A 20,430-nucleotide genomic window follows, 5' to 3' on the forward strand; every position below is an offset into this window, starting at 1 on the left:
CCTAGTGATTGAACAGAAAATTCACTGGAGTGATGCCCAGCGACAGGTTCCTGAATGCTTCTGAATAAAGGAACTTAGTGTTCTTCATCTAAAAAGTTAAATCACAAAAATACTGAACTCCGAGGAAAATTCGAAACGGAAAGTCCCCAATCAAATGGCAAAATCAAAAGCACAAACACATAAAATGAATGGACAACAACTGTCATATTAATGACTTGGTACAGGCATTTTCTTATGTAGAAAATGGTGGATTGAACCTGGTTTTATAGCGCGTAACCTCTCACTTGTATGACAGTCGCATCAAATTCCATTATATTGACAACGATGCGTGAATAAAACAAACAGACATAATAGGTAAGAATGTCAAATTAGGGGTACAGCAGTCAACACCGTGTCACAATCTTAATCACAACAAAAACAAACAAATATTTAACAAAGAAGCACCAAAAAAGCATATATCACATTTAACAACCTCGTTCATTGCTTATTTATTTTTGTATTTTATTTATGTATGCCAAATCAACCCATAAAGGATCGAGGGATTTTAAGCACTGGGACCGAATCGTAATTTTAACATTAACACTGGCGTAGAATCGCGTGTTTGACGTCAGGATGTAAACGTCACACAGGTAGAGATATAAAATAATTTTGTCGTTCAAAGTATTCAAAAAATACAATAATATAATAAAAGGCATTAACAGGAAGTACAAGCGGTTTGAAAGAGGGGCACTTCTATCATTTTACATACACTTATACAAACTACTGCATTTTACAATTTGGGATGTATAGATATGCAGCAACGTTTATAAAGTATTGAGTTTTGTTTTACTTGATGAGTTTTAAGATTTCGGATTAAATTAATAGTCCAAAACTTACCTGTATTACTAAGCTAATTTATACGAACAACTAGTATTGTTAAAATTATTGACACTGTCGAAGGCTATTTGTTCAGCCGAAATATTTGTCTTCATAATTTTATAACATCATCTTCGTATATTACAATCTTATATTAGTATCGTTGCGCAAATCTTTAGACTTTTATATATATATATATATATAAACAAGTCTAAATTGAAAACAACGTTCAAACCTATGATTGCGTTGGATAAAAACCGCTTTATACGTGTGCATGCAAAACAAATTTCTTGGTAAAGGGGTCTAAATACAGCACAAACAAAATTTTGCAAAAGACCAAAAAAAGTGTATATTTTGTATATTTTAACAAAACGCATTTGACTAGCAGGTCGAACAACGGATGTTCTTAAACCCTGCTGACTGCCATTGTCGATTGCCAAATAAAATGATCACCAGATGTAACAAGATGGATCTTAAATATTAATTTAATATCAAACAGAAAACAATAAACTTGCGGAAAAGATGGTATACCGCAAACAAAAGGTGCAAAATTAGTACACCATATCCGGATTTCGACAATTGATGTCTCTTCAGTGATGTTAGGAATCGAAACGGTATTTGGAAGGCCATATAATTTACCTCAATTTAGGATATATATATCTATCTCTAGATTCGCCTTACGTGACAAAGTAACACTACGACTATTGAAGTTATATTTTTACATAGCGGATGTGGTCGTGTGGTCTAGAGCGCTGGACATGAGGCTAAGCGATTGGTGCTGTAGTGTATCAAAGGTGTGAGTTCGAATCCCGTTGAGGGACAAAAATTTGTCAGCATAAAAGTCTAATTCTAACATTGTTGGGTGTAATTTTCAGACTTATATATATATATATATATATATATACTGGTTGGTCCTTTTTATAGACTTCTATATATATATATATATATATATATAAACAAACTACTGACGACGTTCCTTACTTGTATATAAAATAAAGAGATGTGATAGTATTACCAGTGAGTCAACTGTCAACCATAGATTAAATGACGTAGATATTAGCAACTGAGTAATTTTGTATTCTGCTCTTCTCTACAAATTGTACGGATTACGGTCGTTAAGCTGATGACCCTCCAAACGATCCCCTCGTGAGTATGAAGGTCACATTAATTACAATAAGAAATAAATTTGACGAAACTTTTGTTAAATACTTTAGTGACAAACAGACAGACATACAAACACTTACGCTCTATGTATTATAAGGTATGAATAGAGAATGGAATAAACTAAGAAACATAAAATTTGCTGTTAAGGTTTTGTGAGAACTAATAACAGAAGACTGCATGTTAGGTTCACTATTTTAATGTTTGAATATATTATTCTCATACAATAATATATATAGGGCAACCACATTCTCTTTAGTTTTTATTTGTTTCTAAGTATCTTGGAAGCAGAAGATGATTGATATTGAAGTCTGCTCTGGTAATATTTCCTCGCCTATGATTATCAGCAGAAAATTCTAAAACAGCATTCATTGCAATTCCTAGCCTTCCAATGAACTCAACTGAAAAAGATGTAAAATTATCCCTGGCAGTATACATAAAATACAGAAAGGGATGACGCCCGTCACACTTTTTCAGTTTTAAACATCCCTCCGGGCGAATTCGAATCCGCTGATGTGAAGGCAAAAACATATCTCCCGATCTGTATGCCAAACTGTTATTAAGTTCTTTCTGCTTTAAAAGTACAGAATCTACACGTTGTTTCAAGCAACATTCAGCAATGAAATAAATAGTTTTGTCCGTTTTCTTTTGAAAAAACACCAAGACGTTACACAGCATGCGGTTACCATAAAATGCTTCTAATTCGTCCGTCAATATCGTCGTTAATTTCTTTTGATCGTGCTGATTTGGTTTAATTCTTGCAAACAGCACACTGAAATAACAAAATGAATTGATAGTTTTAACAACAAATAATCAAAACAGTCACACAGATCCAAGGAAACATATATTTCAAGAAAGCAGCCTGCCAAAAACTATAAAAGAAAATGAAAAATTTGTGATATTTGTTTTTGTATGGTGGTTTTTTTATAACGTTTTGTGTAATTGTATGTTTATATTCGGATATCCTGTAGCGACACATGTGATTAAAGTTAATATGAATCCGATTTAATTGATAAATAAACATTTAAGAGCAAATTCCATAACCGTCAACCAACTCGTGATGGCGTCCGTAAAATTTTCGAAGGGATGATTTCAACTACAAAATACATTTCAACTTCAAGATAGATTCCAAAAGAGAGGCAGCAACACGAACCCCACCAAAATCCTGCTCCACATATTATACCCGTCGTATTACTCCTGTGAAATAAATTGATAAGTAATATGAAGTTATTTGGCAACACGAAATAGCGGATTGGTGATTGACCCTAAGACATCACAAAATTCATAAACCAGCGGTCATGTAAATTTTCTAAGTTTAAACTTGACCGAAAGTGAAATTTTGAAATTGAAACAAATTTTTCATGACAAAGGATAGACCAGACGGTTACCGGTATAAACATCACAGACATCCAAAAAATAAAAGCACGAAGGACAACACTGAAAACTAAAGCAAGAGCAACAAGAACCCTTTTAAACAAAACAAGGGGTGATCTCAGGTGACAACTTTTAAAAACTCATCTAAGATACCAGGCTTATATTGTTACCTATTCTGACATCGGACTCGGACTTCTTTTAAAACTGAGTTTTACTGTGCGTATTGCTGTGTGTTTGTTTAATCTACATTGGCTAGGGGAATAGGGGGAGGGTTGAGATCTCACAAAACATGTTTTACCCCGCCGCATTTTTGCGCCTGTCCCAAGTCAGGAGCCTCTGGCCTTTGTTAATCTTGTATGTTTTTTAATTTAAGTTCATTTATGTGTTTTGGAGTTTAGTATGACGTCCATTTTCCCTTAACTAGTACACATTTTTGTTTGCTGAAGCCCGCCCCCGGGTGCGGGATTTTCTCGCTGTGTTAAAGACCCATAGGGGGCCTTCGGTTGTTCTTTGCTCTTTGGTCGGGTTGTTGTCTCTTTGACACATTCCCCATTTCCATTCTCAATTTTATTTATACTATAATTTAGTTTGGTACATCAGATGCACATTTGTCTAAATGAGACTCATCAGTGGAGCTCTAATCAAAACAGTTCGAAAGCTAAATAAAATACAACCAAAGCTTAAGAGCATTGGAATCAAAATTATCCAAAAAGTTGTGTCTACCATGTCAAAACCTAAGTTGTTCAAATAGTTCAACATTCTAAAAACGGTAAATGTACAGGACATCAATCCTATTTACTGTCGGCACAAAAAAAAAACAAAATACCTGACAAAACAGATATTCAATCCGATATACATATACAGCATTAACAGCAATCAAAAGAAGATCTAAATTAACCTTAATTAATACTAATATCCAATTTGGCTGTTAAGAAACAACAACAAACAAAAAACAAAAAAGATGAACGAACAATTCCGGTCCTGATGAAGAAAGGACGACAGAAAATCACAAATTCGTTTTGTTTTTCTCCTTTGGTATTAACATAAAAAAGGACGATAAAAATCTCCAATCCTTATACTCCAAAGTAAGAACTTTCTTAACAACCCGGCTATATATCGTTTTTTTAAGAATTTTGTTGAGATGTAAAATAAACTGTATAAAGATTGGAGATTTTCGTCGTCCTTTTTTATGTTAATACCAAAGGAGAAAAAACTATTTGAGATTTTCTGTCAACAGTGATAAAAACAATACCGTATTTTAATATTATATAAGACCTCTTATAAGAAACAATTCATTAGAAGAAAGAAAAAACACAACTGGTTGATTACTGCTTTCGAAATCTGTTTTCTTGTACCAGTGGAAAATATTTAGATTAACTTAAATCTTCGATTGAAATTAATTAGATTTATTTTCTGTAAACTACAACCATAATATGTTAAGGGTCAGGAATTAACGATTATATAAAATTGACAACATATTGTCAAGTTTTTAAAACGAAAAATGTAGGGTATACGTCAAAAAGAAGAAACCAAACATCACAAAATTGTTGATATGGTATTTCTCGACTCATATCAAGTTTTACTGGATTGGTGCTAACCAGGAAGCTTTTGACCCAAGGTTTCTTTATGATTAACTCGATTTACTTTCATGGACAGTTTTAGGGACTTCATCATGACTGCTTACCCGTTACATATGATTACATACGACTTCTGTGTCTTCAATATTTACCCATCAGAGTCCCGTATATGACCAGTATATTCCTTTGTGTCAGTTTTTTTACATGTTGGCAGAACTACGATTTCACTCTTATTGAAAACAATCATTTTCACGTTTGGATTATCTGAACCAACTGGCTCTTGGCTACTTTTCGTATCGCTGTTTAGTCTTGCAGATACACTGATGGGTCCTTTCAGTTGCGACTTGTTGAAATCTAATGTTATTTTGTGGCTTACGGCTTCGACCAATGTCTTAGAGTAAATGTCTTTGCTCTCAAGTTTTCCAATAGGTCTTTGTACCTAATAAGTATGTTATAGCAATATTTTATAAATAATGTTACCAATAGGATGTGAAAGGTTTGTGAATAGATTTGCAAGGTGTATATTATTTATTCTATTACGTCATAACACTTCCGGTGTAAGCTCAGATAGTATTGCGCAATTGCAACCTCAATGTGTTACTAACTTGGCTATCGAGCGGACGTGGTTTGTCTCAATGCGCAACCTCTAACGAAGATTTTCATAAAGTTATATTAAGTCAATGTGATTGACTTGTACAGATATATAATTTATAATGAATAACAGTATATGTCTTTACAAAGAGAATTTGTAAGCAAGTAAAGATTTTACAATTTCGTTTGTGAAACGAGATTATTATTTAAAAAAGATGGCGCACGCCATGCTGAACAAGGAGAAAGTAGAAAAAACTCCTTAGGTTTGATGAAGAAGAACTAGCATTAGAAGGAAAGGGTAAAGGTCTCGCCAAAAGAAAATGCTCAAAAACTATTGGTAAAAGTAGTACAGGTAGCGGTCCAAAGGTCAATAACAAGGACGCTGAAGGAAAGACCGTTGTAAACAAGGGCCACAAGGTGTCCGCTAGTACTTCAGATAGCAATAATAATGTAATTATCAATATGCTTACTGATATGAGAAATGAACAATTGTCACTCAAAAAAAGGTTGGAAGATCTGAACAAACGTATTGACGTTTTGTACAATGATGATGGTTATGATGAAGAGTATCATTGTGAAGTTGAAGAAGATGAAGATGTGGACAAGGTCCATGAAGTTGATGACGGTCATGATACTGGTACTAATGAACCACCTTGTAAGAAACAGAAAACTGCCACAAGCAGTGAATAGTCTAAGTTTTCCTACATGAATAAAAGATTCAGATCTGGTGAGAGATGTAGTGAAAAACTAGATGAACATCAAGCAGACAATATCACAGATATTTTCAGAAATGGAATTTCTGAAGAGAAATACAGAGAACTCATGAAAGATGAAAAAGAGTAATAGACCCGAGAATTGTAAAGGACTTGTACCAGACCAAACTGATCAGTTAGTATGGGACCTTATATGGCCCAGAACTAGAACTAATGACAATAGAATGAGACAGTGTCAAACTATTGTAGTCAGAGGGGCAACGTATCTGTCCAAAGTTGTAAATAGACTAGACAAAATTGCAGGAAAAGAATATACTCAAAACAAAGCTGAGTTGGTAGATGCAGAGGTGGGAGAGGGCCTGGTAGTGTCTCAAGGTAAAAAAAAACTCTCGTTGGACTCACAACAAATACATAAATTAGATTTTGTGAGTATAAACGAAAATGAATTTCAAGCAGGAAGATTGAAATTGTTTGTTAATGAATGGAGAAAATTAACATCTGATAAATACATTTTACATGCTGTTCAGCATTTTTATATAGAGTTTATAGACAATATTCCTCCTATACAAAATAAAATGTCAATTAGAAATTCTAAATTCAATTTAAAGGAAGAGAAAATTGTTGATATAGAAATTGAAAAATTATTAAAAATGAATGTATCTGAAGTTGAATCTGAAATAAATGAATTTATTTCCCAGTTTTTTGTAAGACCAAAAAAGAATGGTGAATACAGAATGATACTTAATTTGAAGAAATAAATAAACACATTGAATATCAAAATTGGAAAATGGATTCTTTTGAAAGCGCTTTAAATTTAATTAAAGAAAACTCATACATGTCAAGTGTAGATCTTAGACATGCTTATTATTCTGTGAACATTGCTGAACAGCATAGAAAATATTTAGGATGTGTTTGGAAAGAAAATTATTTTCAATATTCCTGCTTACCAAATGGTATAGCTAGGGCACCAAGGCTTTTTACCAAAATTATGAAAGTTGTATATGCAAGTTTGCGTAAAAAGGGTTTTGTTAATGTTGGATACACTGACGATTCACTACTATTAGGTGATACTGAACTTGAATGCAAAAATAATGTTACAAAAACTGTTAATTTGGTGTCAAGCCTTGGATTCATGGTAATCAAGATAAGTCAGTTTTTACTCCTAAAAAGCACATTAAGTTTTTAGGTTTTTGCATTGACTCAGAACAATGATAGTTACTTTACCAGTTGAAAAACAAAACACTATTGCTAAAGAAAGCAAACAATTAAAAATTAAAAATAAATGTAAAATTAGAGAAGTAGACAGAGTACTTTGGATACTCATATGTAGTCTCCCTGTTGTCGAATTTGGTAAGCTGTTTCACAGACAAATAGAGAACTAAAAAAAACAAAGCATTAAAATTAGCCATGGGAGATTTTGATTCTGGAATGTTTGTAACATCAGAAATGAAACAAGACATGCAGTGGTGATCAGAAAACATTTATAATCAAAAGAGGAAATTTAATGAAGCCTACCCACAGGTTACAATTCAGACAGACGCCTCAAATTTAGGTTGACGAGAAGTTTTGAACGAACTAAAAATTGGTAGCAGATGGAGCAAAGATGAAAATGATAATCATATTAATTGTTTAGAATTATTAGCTGTTTATTATACTCTGAAATCATTTAAGGACGATTTGCATACAGTTGAACATGTACAAATTCTTACAGACAATACAACTGCTGTAAGCTATATAAACAGTATAGGTGGTATAACGTCTATTGAATGCAAAACAATTGCTAGAAAAATTTGGATTTGGTGCATTGAACACCAAATATGGTTAACATCTACTCACATAACATGGACGTTAAATACAAAAACGCTCAATGGAGAAATTTAGATGATCAGATAGAATGGCAATTGAATAAAAACAATTCTGAAAAAGTATGTTTATTATGGAAGAAACCAGAAATAGATTTATTTGCTTCACATCTTAATACTCAGTTACCAATCTTTTGTTCATGGAAAGCTGATCCTGAATCACATTTTGTTGATGCTTTTACTCTTGATTGGGATAATCATACAGTTATATATTTCCTCCTTTCAGCATGATAGAACTGTGTAATGAAGAGTGTAATAGACATGGCATTTGTTATTTGTGGGACCACTTTGGCAAACCCAACCATGGTTTGTTCAAGTAATGGAACTGTTAATAAACAATCCATATGTGATGAAGGAAAATTTGAAACGTACTTTTGATATAAGGTCAGAAGAAGACTCATTAATATTAAGTTATATTAAACCGCATAAAAAAGTTAGTTGCTCAACTATTTCTAGATAGATCAAGTCCAGAATGTGCCGTGCAGGAATAGACACAAGTGTATTTAAAGCACACAGTACACGATCTGTATCTACTTCGAAGGCAAAGCAAATTAATGTGCCTGTTAGTGATATTTTAGCTTAAGCGGGTTGGTCAAGTTCTACGACCTATGGAAAATTTTATGACAAGACAGTAACTACAAGTGATGTTTTTGCAGCAAAAGTGTTACAAATTTGACTGTTTGATTTATGATTTAGTTTTTAATAAGAGTGATCAATTGATCTATGAGTGATACATAATGCATATCACTGGCATCTAGTCGTTGCCAAATTTTCTAAGTGTATCTTATGATCATTTGCATCGCTGGTATTCATTGTTACCAAATGGAAAAATAACATATTCAAAAGCACACCTGTCTATGAAGACATAGAATAACACTGGAGGTGTTAGATGCCACCTCCCACCCCATCATCTCTTACTATAGCGCTTGGCACATCTTTGTATATTTATGGTGTGTAGATGTACTTTACCAACATTTTTTTTTCACTGTAAATATTGAGGTTGCAGTTCCGCAATACTATCTCATCTAACACCTCCAGTGTTATTCTATGTCTTCATAGAATTACACTTGAACTTCAACTTAATCAAGTATCGTTACATTTGGTAATTAAATACTGAATTTGAAAATTTGAAAATCTAAAGTTTTTTCCTGTCTTCCTTAATAAATTATGTGCACTCAATCGAGAATTTAACTAGGTTTAGTACATGTACTTACTCAAACACATTGAGCAACAGCAATCTTTGTAAATGTGGTTTTCCATCTATATTTCAGATTAAAGATACGTTTTTAATTACTCTTTCTTTATGTTCAGAAAAGTTGCCATGTTGAAAAAAAATCTAAGATATAATTTTTTTTTCTGAATTGCATATATGTAATTATTTTTTTCCCTGAAATAAAAACTTGAATATTCAGTGTGAAAGTGGCGGGCAAACGATGCCAAAATCAAGCATAAGAACTCAACTTTAACGACTCTCAGTGAACTTATTCATGATTCTATGAACATATGAAACTCCCAGACAGACACATTTTAAAATGTTGTATTGGACGTGTCGTGTCATTCTAGGAATAAAACTTTCAAAACCAATTCTCTGGTAAATTATAGTATTTCGGAATGCTTCTAACAATATAACGGGAAATATGAAGGATAGTTATCGGCTCTTCTTATTTTTGGGTTTACCCGAATACTTGACTTCTTTATTAATGTGCTGGTCCCTATTTTCACCATCTGTACAGATATCCTCATATATGGTCATTATGACAATACTGCCTTTTGTGTTAGTTTTTTTGCTGTATATATCATAGTGTTACGGCCCTTTTACTTGCTAAGCAAGCCAACATAACGCATTGAAAAGAATTTAAATGACTATTTTGTTGATGTTTTTTAAATTCAAAAATTAAAAAACTACATACATTATAACTGTTTATAATTATGGAAATTTATGTAAATGTATCATTCCATGCTGCTGTGCAGAGCTCAATATTACTTTTATTTATCGCCGGGTGCACATAGTTAACTGAGATGGGGTGGTATTTTCACCCGAGTAATTAACCAATCAGACTGCAAGATTTATGCTTCATTACGAAAAATTAATAGAATATCTATTATTTTTACATGTTATCTTTTACCAAACAACGGTACACAGATGTAGATGTATTTTCAAAAGAATTTTGAAACATTTTTTCCGTTTTCTACATCTACCAAAATTGTGATATTTTTCTCAAAACATTAACAACAACGAAGAATGTAGCAAACATAATCTTCCGTGATAGTCAAAACATACGACTGTCAATCGAGTTGACAACAACTGTATCAGTACAGATTCTAATATTTAAATTTATGACAAAAAAGAATGGAGCATATATTTAAACAAATTGAGTCCTGTAAATACACAGAAAATGAACAGATTAAAGATAAAATTGATTTTTTTTTACCTTTTAAAGCAGGTCAATCTAAACTTTCTCTTGACGAAGTCATAACATAGAATAAATCTATAAATTGGCTCAAGTTTAACGTTACGGCCGCAGCCAAATATTGCCCGATTAAACATATAGCATAAAAACCGCCAAATATTTTGGAATCGAGTAGACAAAACAAAAAACTTTTGGGACAAGGATTTTTTCTACATACAAATCTTTTGAAGAAAATGTTGTAAACTCAACTAAATATTTGTGTTATATTAAAAGGCATACATGCAACATTCAAGCAAGGTAAATCGCGGAGAAAATTATAAAAAAAAAAAAACAGCTTGCCAGTCTAAGAATGAAATTTTAAAATACATACCATATACTCTATTTTCAGTTCTACATCTATACAGCCTTTTATAAAGTTAACAGTCATGCAATCGTCTCCTCCTGTTCTTATCACAGACCCCTCTGACTTTACGTCATGTTTAAATTTTTTTGGACGGGCCACAATCAAAAAGCTATTCATTCGACAGCATGGAAATTCAATGAAGTCAAACTGTAATTAAAATCATAAGATAAAATTTTATCATTATTACATCCGTAATTTCAAACATTTTGTAACAGCAAATTCTAATTATGCACATTCACACATGGATTTTTCTTACGAGTCCTTACTAATCGCACAATTTCACGGATTCGTACGATTTGGCCCTTTTTACGACAGATTTGTAAGAGTTGTTACGAGTTATTACGAGCTATGTACGGTTTATTACGGATTATTACAAGTTACTCCGATTTATTTACGACAAAAATCTACGATTTGTAACGAGTTGTCACAGATGACTACAAGCAAATTACGGGTATTTTACGAGTTTTTTCTAATTGTTATGAGTATATAATGGAATTTTATTATTCATTGAAGCTGTAAGGTGTTAGTAACTACCTGTTTACGTGTTGTTACGAATAGTCACGAGTATTTACGAATCCTTACGATTTTGCAGCTTTAATGGCTTTTCCTAATTCGTAAACAATACTTAAGAATACGTAAAGTATACGTATCCATTCGTAAAGTACTACACATAAAATGCTCGTAATAACTCGTATCAACCGATAAAGAGGTCGGAACTTGACTTGAATGAAATCGTAAGCACTCGAAATAATCATGATAATCCGTAAACAAATCGTAAACTAACCGTAACAACTGATAAAACAATTGTTATGAGTCATTTACGGATGATTACGTGTTATTGTGAGCTGTTTACGATACTTACTTAATGCTAAGAGCTATTTACGTAAAAACAATCCGTGAACTATCGTAAGAAGATTTTTGAGATGTCAAAAATTTTTCACGGATCCTTAAAAGTGTATGCAAGTTGTGACGAATTATTTACGGATACCAGCGAGTTATTCACGGATGCTTGCGATTGTCTACGAGTTTGCAATTCGTCAGGACAAATCCGTGTATGTGAAGGCATAACACAATTCGTAACATTCAGACAAAAAAAGGGGGAACATGTTTAGCTTGTTCAAGAGATAAGTACTATTATACACACGGGTAGTAAAGTCGTCTTAGTACAGTGATTTTGTCATGATTTGGTCCAGTTGGTCATGATTTGGTTCAGTATTTCTGAATGACAAACAATAACAAATGTAAACATTGGATTATGTCCTTAAAGATGTACTGAAGATAAGGTAAGTAGCTTTGTTATAGCTATTATGATTGTAAATGCATTTTTTTTTATTATAAAGGTAATAATATGCAAAATATAACGCTTGCCTACGAAAATGTTAAAAGTAAGGTAATGCGGTTTCACACATATTTTTTTTTCTCTTTCTGCGTGTTACAACACATTATTTGCTATAATTCACAATTGCTTTTAAACATTCTGTAAAAATGGAACCTTATGCAAATAATTGTAATATGAAAATTTAGTGTCATGGTTTGGTAAAGTAATGTCAAAGTTGTGTCCATGTTCACCATGGTTCAGTTCTGTTTTTTTTATAACATACGCTATGAAAAAAGAAAAATGGATATGACAAGCAAGGAGAGGCTAAAATATTCATAGAAGTTTGTGCAGAAGAGACGTCCGACGAACACGTATCGGAAATATTAAAGTATTTGTAAGTTTCATTGGCAATTATTTTACTGACTTGTTTATAGCTTATGTGAAGATGTTACAAAAATAATTACCTTTACATATGCTGGCACCTCCTTCCATTTGTTCTCTCCATCTTCAATAAGCGCCCAGTAATCGTTTATGTCGCTGTCCTTTACGAACGAATGGTATACCGGAACTTGAAGGTACACTTTCTTCTTATATTTATCACGGACAGAAAATACGCACTGGTTTTCTTTACAACGTTTAGTTTCTGATGGATCAGTCAATTCTTCTAAACCGGGTGTATCCGATTGGCTTACCAGTCTATAGATGTCCGTCACCAGCGTGATATGATTTGGAAGACTTACATCATTGAGATAGGTATTTCTTTCCTCAGACGTCCAATTTTCCACTTTGAAACATTTAAATGGTGCTGAAAGTTCTGGTTCTGTCCGTAATCTGATCCCTTGTCCTAAAACTACAACACCGTGTCCTTCAACGTAATACAAAAAATCATTCAAAACTTTTGGATCGTCTAAATGCTCATCATTCCTGGTGGTGGGTGGTGGTGATGGTCGTTCTGGACTTTTTCCTCTCTTGAATCAAAACACATGACACAATTAAAGAAATTTGTTAACTTTTGTAAGCTTACATATAATTTAGGCGTGGTTTATTCGTGTAAAGAAGCTCGTGTCTGCATGTGCGACTCTTATTGGTTGTTCCTTATTTAGAAGAGATACACGTGGCAGAACTCAGCTTTGATAATTCTGTTTGGAAAGAAGGACGCTATTTTATATTGTAAAGCAAATTGTTTAATTGTGCTATACCATAACAGTACTGTATGCCTCTGTTCTTTTATTCTACGATTGAGAGATTTTATATATTTATCGTCTTATAGATTGGAACATGAACTTAATTGTGTAAGCTTTGATTTGGAGTTTAGTATGGCGTCCATTATCACTGAACTAGTATACATATTTGTTTAGGGGCCAACTGAAGGACGCCTCCGGGTGCGGGAGTTTCTCGCTGCATTGAAGACCCATTGGTGGCCTTCGGCTGTTGTCTGATCTATGGTCGGGTTTTTGTCTCTTTGACACATTCCCCATTTCCATTCTCAATTTTATTTGATTTAGTTTCCTTCCTTGGATTTAAGTAAACTTGGATATTCGTATTCCTTTTTCACACGTGAGTGGGATCTTTTCTTTAACATTATAATCAAGTCCTTTCTATTAACATTATGGCTACCAGAAATTCGAAGAGACAATTAAACAAAAAAGAAAAATTCCTTACGAACGTCCGTCTGAAGACGCCAAAGAGGACCCATCAAGGTGGAGTGAGACAAAACTAATCCAGGAATTAAAGGAGATTGATATAGAAGTTCCTGCCGACCTTAGTTAGCCCATTATCTTACAACTATTCAACAGTAACATTAAATCCAAAAGAAAGGAGGCAACCTTAATTGAAAATGAAACATAAGTAAATCCGTATATCGGAACCCAACAACCAACCCCACCTCCCCGGAGCAACGCCCAGTCATCAACCCAGAACCGGAGGCTATTCCGATAAGTAACATGTGTAATGCGTTCGTCTCCATTTCCCAATGCTTTACGGGTTTACAAAGTACTGTTACCCAACTTCTTTTGAGGAATCCTATAGAAAAGCAGCAAAACACAATCAAAGACGGATTTACCCTTCAAAATTGGTACAACCAGTATAGTACTGTTGACAACGCTACTATTTCTCATTCCGGAATTCAGGAGAATTGTGTATCCGTAGACATCAACAAAGGAGCCAGATCCGACGATTTTAACAACATAGATATTGTATATTCATCACTGCATCGACAGATTATTGACGGTAAGGATGTTAATATTGCTGCCTTACTTATTCCAAATTATGAATGCTCACAATCGCATATCGTAATCGCTGACAGCATTGAGGTTAATCTCCCAGGGAAACCCGACATAAGATTAAACCGTACACTGACCATCCAGGAATTTATCAAAGCATTCGACAAATACAAAAGAATTATGTCAAAAGCCTATCCAGAAAGACGCGCCGAACTAGATGCCTACGAAGAAGATAAGAGGGTGTACAAAACGCACCTGTTCTTTCTCACATGTTTGCACCAAATGCCGTTCGCCAGGACATTCACAGGCTCTTTGTGGGAAACGCCCATCAGCAACGTTTTCGTCCAATCAGACAGCTCCGGTTGACAAACAAAAAATGTGACTAACTAAATTTGATGTGCACTCTACTACCCCGGTCAATGTCAAACAGCTAAAACGTGGACTAATGAGTCATCCCGACAAACATTTCGTTGATTATTTATGTAATGGGTTACAATATGGCTTTGATACTATGGTTAAATATGACAACATTAAAACAATGGAATGTAGAAATAATTTAAGTGCTAGGTCACAGAAAGATACAGTTTCAGATCTTATTAATTAAGAACTATGTAACGGTTTCGTATATGGTCCATTTGAAAATTTACATTATGATGGTTATCGAGTTAGTCCGATGGGAGTTGCGGAGGGTAAATATTCTTTCAAAAAGCGACTTATTACGCGATTCGTCTCATTACCAAATACGGAAAAGGGACAAAACTCTGTAAGTTCGACATTCAAAATGCATTTAAAATATGTCCAGTGGCACCGAATCAATGGCCATTATTTTTTTTTAAATGGGAATCTCTTTATTATTTTATGTGCGATTGTCATTCGGATGCCGTAGAAGCCCAAAAATATTTGACAATATCTCTACAGCAATTCGTTTTATAGCAGAACATAAGTACAAAGTTAAACATATTCTACATTTACTGGATTACTTCCTTACTGTTGACCCTCCAGAGTTCGATGCTGAAAGAACAATGGCGTTAATGACCATGCTATTTAATCGATTAAATGTTCCACTTGCGGCAAACAAAAACATGGGCCCACTTATGTGAGTTGAATATCTTGGTTTTGTGTTAGATACAGATAAATTAGAAGCTAGATTACCTGCAAACAAAGTAGGAAGAATTTGCAAATTTATAATTTCCATAATTCAAAAGTCAACATAATTATACGAAAAGAGAATTACTTCAACTTTTAGGCCATTTGAACTTTGCATCACGTGTTATTGTGCCTGGTAGATCTTTTGTTTCCTATCTTATAAAATTATCAACTAAGGTAAAAGAACTTCATTTCTATGTAAATTTGCGTAAGGAATGTCGAGTTGACTTAGAATTTTGGCTCCAATCTCTACATAATTGGAACGGAATAAACATGTTTTACGACTCCAATTACACTTCTAACTTCGATATGCAACTATACACCGATGCCTCTTCTACAATTGGGTACGGAGGTTTTTCTCAAGGAAAATGGTTTTGCTCGACATGGCCAAAAGAATTACCTTCTTTAAACGATAAATCGTTATCCATGGCATTTCTAGAACTATATCCGATAGTAGTAGCTGCTCTTTTATAGGGTAAAGAATGGAAATGCAAGAAATTCCTCTTTCTTTGTGACAATGAGGCTACTGTAGCAATTGTTAAAAAGGGAAGATCAAAATGTATCGAAATTATGAAGCTTATGCGACAGTTAACGTGGTGCGCATGTGTAAACAACTTCCAGGTAAAAAACATAGTGATAACATTAGTGACGCTTTATCTCGTTTGCAGATGGAAAAATTCCACCGCCTCGCTCCACACGCAGAGAAGCTTCCACACAACTGTCCGAGTGTCTACGAAGTAATGTGGTGTTGAATGAAACAGTCGAACAATCATGGACACATGTTGTTGCTAATACAACAAGATCTTTGTATAATATAGGTTTTTCTCACTTTGTTAGATTTTTTTTTGCTGAATGGTATTACATATAATTCACATGATCTACCTCTTATATCAGAGAACGTACTCATCTACTTTATAGCACATTGTTTTAAAGTTTTGAAACTCAAACACACTACTATAAAACTTTATTTATGTGGTATAAGACATGCTTATTTGAAGTCAGGATATCATAATCCTCTAGAAACGCTTCTTGGCGAATTCTTACCAAGACTCACTCTGATTTTAAAATCTGTTAAACGCATGCAAGGTTCACAAACTAGAACTAGGTTGCCGATTACTTTTCCAATTTTACAGGAATTTTGCCTCAGACTGAGAAGGGGCGTGTATATATTGATTGTTTAATAGAAACAACTTGCATAGTTGCGTATTTTGCTTTTTTGAGATGTGGAGAATTTACCGTCATGAATGCCGATAAGTTTGACCCTTTAACTAGCTTGTGCATATCTGATATTAAAGATTGATCATGCATGATATGCTCCGACTTAAAGAGTCTAAAACTGATAAATTCCGAAAGGGAATAGATATTAAACTTTTTAAAATAAATAACTCTATTTGCCCTTTTTTTGCTTTAAAGAGATATTTAAGTATTAGGCATTCAGAATTTGGAATTGTGTTTCCATCTGATCCGCTTTCTATAACAGGTAAAAAGGAAGCTTTAACTAGACAATTTTTTCAAGTTGAATTGAAGAATATTTTAGAACTTTGCGGTTATGACCCAAACTTGTATAATGGTCATTCTTCAAGTCAGATCGGGTGCCGCAACTAGTGCGGGAAAAGCACGCGTAGAAGATCATATGATCAAAGTACTTGGTCGATGAAATCGGATAGTTATTGTAGATATATAGATTTCTCCAACTTCTATAAAATATGCTCAACAAAGTTTAACTGAGTTTTGAAGTTTTTTTTCACATTTGTATATACTCAATGTGTAATATAGAATTGTTTACTTATGTATATTCATACGCTTTTTTCAATTAAAATTTATGAAAATTATCAAACTTAAGGATACTTTTCACCGAAGGCGTACTTGTCATGAGCCACCTGACGGGTACCCCTAGGGAAGCAGGACTCCTTACTTATCCTTCCTGTTCACCTTGAGTCCATGTCGCTTTTGATGAATTTTTTCCATTTTTTGGTTTTCTGTTAAATGTTTTGTGTTATATTTTGTTTTGCCATGGTATTTGTTGTCTTACAAAGAGAATATTCTGGATTCGCCTATGTATTACAGATACAACGACAACATTTATGGTGTTTGTATATTGTCAAGTCTCAGTTCTAGTCATATCAACAAATCAGAATTAATTAATTCCTCTGCACGTCGCAATAGGAGTCAAAGCCATCGCAAATATATAACATATGCCGTGTCTTTGGATAGTCTCTTTTCAAATCCTGTGCTAATTCACCACATTCGTACCAAATTGTTTTCAATACCGTTATCCAAGTTAAAGTTACTATGTAAAGATACCAAAGTCTCTTCTTTTATTTATAAAACTTCATATATACAGACTGGTATCATCTTGATCTTTTTGTTGATACTGACACAGGAATAGTCATTTGATCTGTAAATTTCTTGATTATGTTCTGTTTTTATTAGAAAATGTCACTTATTGTACAGCTGGAGACATTTGCCCAGTCGACACAACCGGTCTCGCTCCATTTTGAGTTAACGCGATCTCTCAGTTGTTTTTTTTTTTAGTGATTTAATTGTATATTAAAAGTTTTGAATATCGGTATACTACTGTTGCTCCTTACTTATCTATATTCAACGTATATTTCGTATTTTAGAAAAGAATTAGACGCAATTTAAGGATATTTTTTATCCGAAAAATCTTTTGTTTAAAGTTTTACTTGATTTTAGTGTTGTACACTTTTCGAACGTATTTTTTTACTTATTTATTGGGTAGGTCGTTCTTAAAATAATTACTCGGCAGTTTCTTCATTAAGACTTATTCTAATACGTTGTTACAATTCCTGGATGTCAAAGTAAGTTGGATTTTTTACTGTATTTCGTTATGGACAGGAATAATTTTGTCGATAAAGTAAACATAAACTTATGTTTAGTAACAATGTATCATGGTTTACACTGTAAGAATATATTTTTACTTAAAATTAAAAATGCTACTTCATTACCTTTATCGTGCTTTTTTCTTGCTTCGTGTTTGAGGGTCCAAATATACGTGAAAACATAATACAGTACTTAGGTTTTATCTTTACACATCCAAAACCAAATTCTTCCTGATTGGAAACGTAATCGATGATTTAACATTAAGACTTAGCTGGATAGCATTCTTAATTGATTAAACTATAACTGTGATAATGACTATTTAAATGACAATTATAGTAATCTATATATACTGTGTTTAAAATGTCATTATGGTACGACTTCCATGCTCACAAGGTTCAAGTTTTAAATTATCGATAGACAAATTGTGTTGATAAAATTCCAATACGTTAAAGTATTTTTACAGTAAAATCATCATTTCATCACAACATGCTAGCGTTTATGCTTACATGTAATATTCGTTTCATTTCTTATGATCCTTTTAAAAAAAAATTAAACGTGCTGTTGTTCGGTCAACATCGACAGATTGTTTGATTTTATAACAATAGATTTTTATTGTTTGTTTTAATTCGCAAGTATCTTTGAAGGATATGTGAATTTTGAAAATAGACAAAATCAATATGTTTTCCATTGCTTTAAACGATTCGGTTTATCAAGATAGATACAGATGAATTTTATACTTATTCAAAATGTAAAAAAAAAAAAGCTAATCACACACACACACACATGCAGAAGAGCTATTCTAATATTTGAAAAATTATCTGTATTACGAAAATTTTGTGGAAAAGTAAGAACTGGCTTATTGAACCTTTCATTCCTTTTGTTTCAGTGGTAAAAATAACACTCACTCGTCAAAAACAATGGTCATTTATATTTGATTTGATTTTGATTTTTGGTGTTTTAACGCCACTTTTAAGCACCGCTTTTGGGCTATTTCGTGGCGGCCAGTTTTTATTGGTGGAGGAAGCCGGAGTGTCCGGAGAAAACCACCGACCTTCGATAGGAAAACTGACAATCCTAGTCAATTAAGATTGGAGTCGAGTGCACCCGCACGAGCGGGGTTCGAACTCACAACCTCAGTGTTGACTGGCTAGTGATGGTCATTTATATAACTGTAAAAGTGTTTGTAAACACAAATAAAAATTAATCCGTTTTCAGATACCAAGTTTTTCATATAAAGGATATAATTTTATTTTACAGACTAAATTTTTCAGATAAGAAATTTCAACAAAGTTAAATTATGACATAAAAGTATAAAACCATTATTTAAGTTCAGAGTTTTGTTACACAATAAAATTTACGTTCTGACTTATTACACACAGACAAACTCTCAAAAGGTAAAGGTGACGCAAATAAATGATAAATTCATCCAATCGAATAGCATAAGATTCATTATTATTCTGGGTTCTTCAATATTCTCAATACCGTATGCGGACTTCCTTAGATGTCTTATTTCGGCATATACGGTTTTTCCTATGATTCATTCTGAATGGCCAATGAGAAACAAGTTTCCCCAGAAGCAAACTTCTTTACAGCACCTTAACACGAACAGGTTCTTCTGGCGGTACAGACCGGAGGATTTTCAATTCACGGAGAAACTCCTCGTCGACCTTAATGTCGAGATCACCATACCTCGTGACGTGTTCCAGAATTATGGAATTCAAAGTTGATACTAAAATGATAACTGATTCCATATTCCATATCTCTGTGGAGAGTTATGAGTCCCGGCAAACACTCAAATATGAGACCGGTCGTTAAAACAGATATTTAGGCCGTTGGCTTTTTCTCTTGAATTGTTTCACATTTTGTCATGTGGAGACCTTTTATAGCGGACTATTTACGGTATGCATTTTGCTCATTGTTGGAGACCGTGCACTGAAACATAGTTTCTTAAAT

The 20,430-nt window shown here is 33.5% G+C and overlaps 1 protein-coding gene across 1 annotated transcript; it reads right to left on the reverse strand.

The window, feature by feature from the left end:
- Positions 1 to 2,199: 2,199 nt before the first annotated feature.
- Positions 2,200 to 18,769, reverse strand: LOC127728387 (uncharacterized). The gene is made up of 5 exons (XM_052235739.1): positions 18,603 to 18,769; positions 12,730 to 13,233; positions 10,915 to 11,094; positions 5,120 to 5,406; positions 2,200 to 2,788 (listed from the first exon to the last, which is right to left on the reverse strand). Exons 1-5 carry the CDS (start codon positions 18,657 to 18,659, stop codon positions 2,272 to 2,274), a joined length of 1,545 nt encoding a protein of 514 aa, XP_052091699.1. The 5' UTR covers positions 18,660 to 18,769; the 3' UTR covers positions 2,200 to 2,271.
- Positions 18,770 to 20,430: the final 1,661 nt, after the last annotated feature.

The sequence above is a fragment of the Mytilus californianus genome, unplaced genomic scaffold (assembly GCF_021869535.1).
Source record: "Mytilus californianus isolate M0D057914Y unplaced genomic scaffold, xbMytCali1.0.p SCAF_2, whole genome shotgun sequence".
In the NCBI taxonomy this organism is placed as follows: Eukaryota; Metazoa; Mollusca; class Bivalvia; order Mytilida; family Mytilidae; genus Mytilus; species Mytilus californianus.

Excerpts from the sequence above, each read along its gene's own strand:
- LOC127728387 (XM_052235739.1), bottom strand. The coding sequence starts at position 18,659 with ATGTTTTCACGTATATTTGGACCCTCAAACACGAAGCAAGAAAAAAGC. Across the intron at positions 13,234-18,602 it reads AAGAAAAAAGCACGATAAAG|AGAGGAAAAAGTCCAGAACG; the intron begins GTAATGAAGTAG and ends TTTTGATTCAAG. Across the intron at positions 11,095-12,729 it reads AGGTGCCAGCATATGTAAAG|TTTGACTTCATTGAATTTCC; the intron begins GTAATTATTTTT and ends TTTTAATTACAG.